Source organism: Vicia villosa, linkage group LG4, assembly GCF_029867415.1.
Source record: "Vicia villosa cultivar HV-30 ecotype Madison, WI linkage group LG4, Vvil1.0, whole genome shotgun sequence".
Classification (NCBI taxonomy): Eukaryota; Viridiplantae; Streptophyta; class Magnoliopsida; order Fabales; family Fabaceae; genus Vicia; species Vicia villosa.
Window position 1 is genome coordinate 21,385,148 of NC_081183.1, and position 9,426 is coordinate 21,394,573.

Consider the following 9,426-nt stretch of genomic DNA (forward strand, 5'->3'; position numbering starts at 1 on the left):
GGAAATCATTTGAAATTGGTGGGTTTGGTAGTTTCCCCATTAAAAGGAGTTGTCATGTGGATATTCTCCAATTTGCGGATGATACTTTAATGGTGGAAGAAGGTTTTTAGAAGCATGTGGGGATGATTAAGACGGTGTTGAAGGTTTTTGAACTTGTTTCGGGTCTTGGTATTAATTTTCACAAAAGTAAGCTGATTTGTATTAATATCTCCTCTTATTTTTTTGATGTCACCGCTTTCTTCCTTGCTCGCAAGAAGGAAGAAAGAAACTTCTCTTTTCTTGGTATTCTCATAGGTTCTAATCCTCGGGAGTTCTCAACTTGGCAACCGCTTTTGAAAAAAATGAATAGTCGTTTATCGGGATGGAAGAACCATTTTCTCAATCTTGGAGGTAGGATTACTCTCTTGAAGTCCATCTTGAGTTCTCTCACTATTTTTACTATGTCTTTCTTCAAAATGCCGGCGAAAGTTATTAAAGAATTTACTAGGCTTTAAAGTAATTTCTTATGGGGAGGAGTGCAGGAGAAGAGGAAGATCCATTAGGTTAGTTGGGATGTTGTCAATTTACCTTATATGAAGGGGGTTTAAATATAAAAAATGTAGCGGACTTTAATTTAGCCCTCCTAAAATAAGTGGAAATGGAGAATTCTTCCAGGTCAAAAAACATTATGGTATGATATTTTGAAGGCTAAACATGGAAATTTGCATACCCTTGTCTTTTGTGAAGGAGATTCTAATAAATATTCTTCTTCATTTTGATGGCGTGATATATTAAAGATTGGGCTTAAAGCGAAGTTGGATCCTATTGTTTCTTTTTGTGGATTTAAGTTGGTAATGGTTTTAACACCCCATTTTGGGAAGCAAAATGGTTAGAGGATTCCATCTCGAGAGATGCTTATCCAGATCTATGTTTGGCATCTTATTTCGAGGAGGTTTCGGTGGTAGGAATATGAGGGGGTGTGATGGTTTGTGGAAGTGGGTGCTTTGGGTATTTCTCCGGTTGTGTTTGAAGGGCCCAATTTTTTGTCCCTTTTTTTGGATTTGCGGGCTCGTTTGGAGCATTTTGGGGGCATGGCGAATTTAAAGGACGCGGTGTCTTGGTCTCTCAACTTGGAGAAAGGGTTTTTGGTGTCGTCGTGCTGTGATCATTATGATTTTTTGCGTCTTTCGTATTGTCCTCCTAATAGGTGTGATGCGGCTTTGGATATTATTTGGAACTTATCGATGCCTTTCAAGATTAAAGCATTTGGATGGAGGATTTTTGTGAATAGACTTCCTTCCAAGGATCTCTTGGTTATTCAAGGTATTAATTTTCCTTTAGCAAATATAAAGTGTGTGTTTTGTGATCTTCAATTAGAAAATAGGGATCATACTTTTTTTAATTGTACTGTGATTAAGAAAGTTTCGAGGGAGATAGCTTCTTGGGTGGGTTTTCCGATCATGGCGGAGGATAGTGTCTTCCGTATTTTATGGGATGGTACTCAATTTCCCGTGTAAAAAAGTTAAAAGAGGGCAAGCTGGGAGTTTTTTGGCTCGCCACTTCTTGGGTCATATGGTCAACTAGAAACGGGGTTTGTTTCTAGAATAAGGGTTGGAGCATTAACAATATGGTATTGAATATTAAATTGTTGGTTTGGAGGTGGTCCTTTTGTGGGGAAATTACTCACTCTAATTGTATTCTTTACGATTTTAGCAAAGACCCGGTGGGTTTTTTATCGTAGGTCGAATTAGTCTTTAATTTCTCTTTTGATCGGTTTTTTCCGATTCTTTGTGTGAAAAGGTTGGAGAACCCTTAGTTCTCCCTTATATTATATCCTTAATTACAAAAAAAAACTACCACTAAGATTGGATTTTTACTTTGTCATAAATTTGTGAAATAGAAGATATTTTTTCTCACAAAGTCTAAAATTTCCCACGTGCCAAATTAGTCAGATGAACACCAACCAAATCACTTAGAGTTTTTCTATTAAATATTTTTTCTTAAAAAATAAACAACATAATGGAATAATATGCCTGTTAGAATCACTTGTTAATGCAAAAAAGTTACCTAATTATGCAAGAACACCACTTCAAACACTTTTAATGAAAATACGATCCAAATATATGATTGAGAAAACTTTGATTGAACCCTAGAAGAGGACAACACATAACATAATAGGCCTAATAAGCATCTTAAAGAGACACTAGATATTCGGACAGGCATGACATGGCGAGTCATGAATCGCTCGATATAAAACATTGTGTCCATGAGGCGAGTCGTCCGACCCATTTTCATATCTATAAGGGGTGGTTAAATTATCATGTTTTAGGCCACGTGTCACTGAAAGAATCGGTGTTTCCCACTCTCTAAAAGAATAAATTGTTTCTTCCTAGTAATGTGGAAAGTTGGTCTTCGTGTTTCGACTAGTTGCGAGAACTAGTCTCTCTATCCATACGCTCTTGTCAAGTAGTTAGGAGGGAAGCAGTCTCTTTCCCAATAATTTAGCCCATGAGGTAGGTCTACAAATATCCTAATCCTCGAGGATGAGAATGTCATTCACTAATTTCATTATTTCAATATTTGTAACTCTTTTCACTACTACAAAACGCGCAAACAACAGTGCACAAGTCACCATGATTCTTACAAACATCGTGGTGACACCTCTAAACTCATGTGCTAACATTTTTCTTTATTTTTAAATTAAAAATTGTTAGGATATAACAACAATTGTTGAGTTCACCGTGGTGATACAATCAAGCTTTCATGGGTTCGAACATCAACACCCTAAAATATTTTATTCCTTTAACGTTAAGGCCTACATTTTCTTTTTTATTTATTTAAAAATAATAATATAAGGGATATTACTACGATTATTTTGTTCGACTGTTGTGACACACACACACAAACACACACACACACACACACACACACACACACACACACACACACACACACACACACACACACACACACACACACACACACACACACACACACACACACATATATATATATATATATATATATATATATATATATATATATATATATATATATATATACCTATCATCACAGTTGGTTATGACAACCGTTGTGAAAAAATTTACCCATGTATAAGCAAATTTACCCTAACACCCATTTTTTCTCTTCTTCTTTGTCATAAGCTTTTCTATTCTATGATATGGCCGTCAATCTTGTTCTTCATACATTAAGGTATTCTTCTTCTTTCTTATTCTCTCGTTTTCGTGTATGTTGTTGTTATATTTCATATGATTTTTTCTTGTTAGATCGTTTATGATTTTTTATTGTTGCATGTTGTTGTATGTTGTTGTTAATAAATGTAGATAAATTTTTATTTACATGATTGTCATATTATTTACTTTAGTTTCACATGTTTTGTTGTTGCTTGTTGTTGCTGACAACCCATTTTTTCATATTCGTTTTCACCACCTTAACAAAGCGCATATTTTGGCTATGGTACATATGGTTTGTGTTGTTATAGAAAAAATACTAGAAATATGAAGTTATCCACCTTATTTTTCTTTTCAAAGTATCACAAACTAGATGAACTTCAAAATTTGGTACAGTTCCACGATTATTTTCAATAAAAGGTGCGCTTCTGAAAAAATTTAATATATCTTGTGATGTTGGATGATGTTAGTGTTTTGTTGCTAAAATATATGTTTTTTATTTTGTTGCATGTATTTGTTGTGTTGTTGTTGTTGACAAATGTTCTCAATATATGAATAAAACATTGCTTAGCCACAAGAAAAAGACTTCTTGTGTCTTACCAATGTTGTGTTCTTTAAATTCTTATACAGACTGACAATAGATGAAGTATAGTTTATTATATTCTATGTAAATTGTTTGTTTCATTAACCTTGCACCGAAAACACTTTCATTTAAATTGACATTGAAACTTATAATCTGAAAATTAAGTTGTATTTGAAAATAAACTTATATCAATCAATCTTTTATGGACTGCATGCGTCTCATCATTCATTTCATATTCTTTAGCATTTAGAATGTGATTCAATGACCGGATTCCTTCATTACATCAATATCTTCTCTTATAGTTTATTTTGAATACAACATAATTATTGGCTAGGTATACCTCATTGTCGTCACCTATCATCGTGATTGTTATGATGATAAGTCATCATAACAATCACGATGATAAGAGACGATGAAGAGATAGACTTAGCCAATTAATTGATGTTATTCAAATTAAACTAGAATCAAAAGAATCAATGGCACTACTAGAAAACTTGATTTTAGCGCCTGTTATTTAGCGTCGGTCCTGACACCGACGCTAATAGCATCTATTTCTATCTCACTTGCAAACTCTAAAAGGTTAAATACTTTTCTAAAAGTATTTAAATTAATCTTTATTGGTAGCGTCGCTTAAGCCGACGCTAATGTTCTTAATTATTTACATATTCATTTATTTGTTGGTTTATATATATATATATATATATATATATATATATATATATATATATATATATATATATATATATATATATATATATATATATATATATATATATATATGGGACAAGATCAAATGATAGCAAGACTTGATGTTAAGTTTAGTAATATGACACATTTGATAACTCTTTACCATATATCCATATGATAAAATCCACTGTTGATTGATTTCCTTTCTTCTTGGAATTAATAAAGTTCGATGGCGACTCTATTGCATACAACTACTTACAGTCAAAAGAGCTTCAATAAGCAAACTGTCAAAATCCGTTCTTGAGAAAAATAACTTAGATATGAAAACAGATATGCAACATGCAGAAATACTAAAAACATGTCATCAATTTAATATGTTCCTTTTATTTTAAAATACTTTATACATAGATTTTATATATGTATTATAAACATGTAGACGGGCTTTAAAACTAAGGCGGAATAGACGGAGATTCTTTTGTTTATAAAAATGATTTTGATGTCACGCGAAGGTGAACAAGAAGATTCAATGAGTTGAGTTTATTTTAGGTGGAAGTCAAGCATTCAAGGTGTAAAGTTATTACATCCATCAATTAAATACTTAGAGATTAGGATGAGTTTTACACATAACTAACCCTTTGTCGTCAAAAATATTTATGAAAAAGTGTGACACAAATCAAAATACGTTTATTTATCATGTTTTGGAGAATTTTTTATTATGAAAAAATTTAAAAAAGAACTTGGTGTTTTGAGGAATTAGCTTTAGTACAAAGTGAATAGAAAAAAACTTGTTGTTGATCAACCGTCACTACTACAAAAAGCGCTATTTTACTATAACCCCTCGGTCCCATACAAGGCGGTAGAGATCTGTATTGAATGTCAAACATGCATGCCTTCACCAAGATTGATTGTTGATGCTATGATTATCACTGCTTTCGCTAGCGTATACAAGTTGCGTGCTTAGAATGCATCCAACTTCTAATCAATTGTGTGTATCAAAAACTGGAAAATGTGTTTTCAGCACTTGTAATCCATTTGTATAGACTTTTAGGAATAAATCACAATTGTTCAAAACCTTAAACAACAACAATAACAACAACACCATTGTTTCAGATGTGTTGCAAAATCTAAAAAAAAAATCTGTTTAAGGTAGAAGAATTTTTTTTTTTTGTATTACAATCTACCTTAAAACAATGATGCATTCGACAGTGGGGCACTACAAATAAGATAGTATTAGGTAAAATATGTTCAGCGAGTGCTTTATACTAAAATCAGATTATTTTATCTCTTGGTTTATCAAAGTAACTAAAGGGTTAAATCATTTACTTTATAGTTGTTAACAAATAAAAATATAAAGTGCATTAGCTAAGATTCGAAGCATGTCCTGAATAGTATATCACCTTGGTGTTTATAAAAACTGAGGTAACAAGTTTTTTTCATATATATATATATATATATATATATATATATATATATATATATATATATATATATATATATATAGCGCCTTGGAATAAAACCTTGGTTTTTTCTGGATGACGTGAAAGCTTCGTCATGAAAAGTGTTATTTGTTATAGTGCATTTGAGAGTTATCTTGAAAGATTGATTTTAATCGCCGCTTATTTTCTTGAATTAACAATCTTGTATTAGTTAAAGAAACAATAAAATAAACTAAAACAATAAAAAAAGAGGAGATGGACACACTATCAAAAATTAATGCCTTCCAATTTTTTATTGTCATTCAATTAACAAGTGGGAATTTTCTGCAAACAAATAAATACTCCATCATAAAAAATGCTTTGTTCTCTCTCTTTCGTCGGAGCTTTGGGTTTCTGTTAGGCGGCCAAGTGCGGGGGTTTATGCGGCAGTCATGGAGTGGAATACTGTGGCTAAGAAAGCGTTCAGCAACTTAAGAGAAAGGTGGGATGTTTTTCCCTACAAGGGAAGGATGAGAGGAAAGGATTCAGTTGAGGTGTCTTCCATCTGTTGCTCTGATTTTTCGGACAGAATCAAAGCAGTGGACTTGTTCGGTTTTTTTGGTTGCGTAGGGAAGTGTGTGGAAGTCGTCATCTCACCAAGGAGAAACAAATGGGGGAGAAGGTTTGGTTTTGGCAGATTTTGTGAGGTGGAACATTTGAGAATGTTGGCTGTGAAACTTGATGCTATTTCGATTGATGGGGTGAATATTCATGCGAACATTCCTCGCTTCTCTCGTAATGAGGTGTCTGTCAAAAAGGGTAGCAGGAATGTGAGTAGTGCAACAGCGAGGAAGGAGCTTGTTAGGGATTCGATTCCGGTTAGGATCGTTTAGGAGGATCACAGAGGTAAAGGGGTTATTTCTTTCGTGGATGCAGTGAGGAATGAGCAGAAGGGAGAGGGACATAGTAGTGAGGGTCATAAAGTGAATGAGTTTGTTTACTCTTCTGATGTGGAGGTGAAGTCCGCGCTAACTAAGGCGTATGTTGGCTTTGTTCAAGTTCCTGGCTTTTCATACAACATTCAAGAGCACTTCTTTTCTGAAGGCTACTATGCAATTAGAGTTACTCCAATGGGTCCCAATATGTGTCTGTTGGAGGAAACAGAGGAAGGAGAAATTTGTGACCTTATTTGCGAGGCGGAGTCCTGGTGGAAACAATAGTTTCATGTTATTAGACCGTGGAAGGAAGTCGACGTTGAGTCAGAATGTATAGCTTGGATCCGTATCTGCGGAGTTCCTTTTCATGCATGGACTATGGATTTTTTTGAGAAGGTGGTGAACTCTTTCGGGTCATACGTGTGTTCGGATGATGATATTGTTAAAAGATCCAGTTTTGGTGTGGCTAGAGTCTTGGTTCGTATTCATAATGTGCAGGAGATTCCTATCTCGTGTAGGGCAAAGATTGATGGTGTTGTCTTCAATCTGCGTTTGAAGGAGGAGTGTTTTGTAGCCTCAGGATCTAGCTCACCTATTCAGAAGGTTTCGACACCGGTGAGTGATGTTTCAGAATCCGTGGATTTCTCTTTGGACGACGAGGTGATCGCAGTGGGTAACGACGGGAGTGAGGAGGGGGTAGCGTTTTAACCAATTTCGGTGCCTGCTACGCAGGTTGGAGTTGAGGAGGGAGAAGGTGAATCGTTTGATCCACTGGTTATTGATTGTAGTGTAGGGAAAAGTGTTGAGGTTGACACGTCTGTTGTAGGGAATATAGGGGCTCAGGCTATCTCTTTTGACCAGGCGGTGGTTGATTTAAAGAGTAACACGTGGCTGTCAAAAAGAAGGGATATAGAGTGTAACAGAGTTGGAGCTGTATTGGATACGGAAAGTCTCGTTTTGTTGGCCGAGATGGAGGATAACGGTAAAGGGGAGGGTCCCACGCGTTACAGTAAAAAACTAGTTGGTAAAAAAAGTGAAATTTAAATTATTATCTAATTCTATTGGGCTTTTCAATCTGTCCAAGGGGAGGCCCAAACCCAATATCAAAAAAGAGAATAGGAGTAGGAAATCTTGCAGAAGCGCAAATGCAGCTCTTTCTGACCCGATATCATCTTTTTCGGTTTCTGGGCAAGCATTGGATTCTCAATGTGAGTTGTCTTCGAAGGAGGTCCGCTATGGAATTCAACCGGAAGAATCGGATATCGCGAGAAGCAACATCAGAAATTTCGGTCAGTGGGACTCTAACGTTGGGAAGAAATTATGGAGAATTATTTCTGACTTGGGAGTACAGGCTAATGGAGGTTCTATCAACGATTTTATTCTGAAGATCAATGGTATGGAAAATGCTAATAAAGGAGCAATGGCTGGTAGGAAGGAGTTAAAAAACATTGTCCAATGATTATCGGTTCTCTCAACATCAGAGGGGGGAATTCTGCAAAGAGAAGAAGGATCAACCGATTAATTGTCAAAGGTAAAGTTGATGTCATTTTTATTCAAGAATCTAAGCTTTGTGATGTGTCTGTTTGTACTGCTAGAAGTTTTTGGAAGAACATAGATGTGGATTTTTCTTTTTTGCCATCAGTGGGTCTCTCGGGGGGGATTATTACTCTGTGGAATTCTGCTTTTGTTCAAGTCCTGAATTCTTTTGGAGGGATGGGGTATTTGGGAATTAAAGTTATTTGGAAGGGTGAAATCCATTATTTAGTGAATGTATATTCACCTTGTTCTATCGCTGAGAAGAGGATTTTATGGAGTAAGTTATTACATCTGAAAACTGTTTTTTCCGATAGTGAATGGGTCATAGCAGGTGATTTTAACGCGGTGAAGAACGGGAGTGAGAGGAAGGGTTTATCGGTCGTGGCTAGAAGCAGAGAATGGAGGGATTTTTCGGATTTTATTAATTTGAGCAATTTGATCGATGTTCCGAGCAAAGGTAAAAAATTCTCTTGGTTCGGTGGGGATGGTAAAGCTATAAGTAGAATAGATAGATTCTTGGTGTCGGACAATCTTGTGAATAAATGGAGGATTGTGGGCCAATTGGTGGGAGATAGAGACATTTCCGACCATTGTCCGGTTTGGCTTCTTATTGATAAGGCGATTTGGGGTCCCAAACCTTCTATGGTTAATTCGGAATGGTTCTCTAATTGTGATTTCTTACCTTTTGTGGAGAAGGCGTGGAGGTCGATCTCGGTGGTAGGGAGATGCAATTTCGTGTTAAAAGAAAAATTGAGGATCTTGAAAGAAAGACTAAGATGGTGGAATATTAACATTTTCGGAAAGTTTAATTCGGCGATAGAAGAAGGTGTTAAGGGTATAATGTAGGTGACAAAATGGTTGGTGATGTTTCGGGAGGGGAGTCGGATGAGGACGACGGTGTGGTGGAGCGTAAAAGAAGGGCTTGTAGGGACTTTTGGTTGAATATCAAGATTCAAGAAAATATGTTGATCCAAAAGTCTAGGCTTAGATGGTTGAACGATGGAGATTCCAATAGCAAGTATTTTCATAAGTTCATGAAAGGTAGGAGGTCCTGCAATTATATTGGTTCAATTGTTTCGGAGAGGGGGATTTTAGACTCG

General features: G+C 35.6%; 1 protein-coding gene across 1 annotated transcript; it reads left to right on the plus strand.

Annotated features, from left to right (window-relative positions):
* Positions 1–8,245: 8,245 nt before the first annotated feature.
* LOC131596868 (uncharacterized) lies at positions 8,246–9,172 on the plus strand. The gene has a single exon (XM_058869604.1). The coding sequence runs from the start codon at positions 8,246–8,248 to the stop codon at positions 9,170–9,172; it is 927 nt and encodes a 308-aa protein (XP_058725587.1).
* The last annotated feature ends 254 nt before the right edge of the window (positions 9,173–9,426 follow it).

What these genes read in the sequence shown, in the direction of transcription:
- LOC131596868 (XM_058869604.1), top strand. Translation starts at nt 8,246, where the DNA reads ATGATTATCGGTTCTCTCAACATCAGAGGGGGGAATTCTGCAAAGAGA.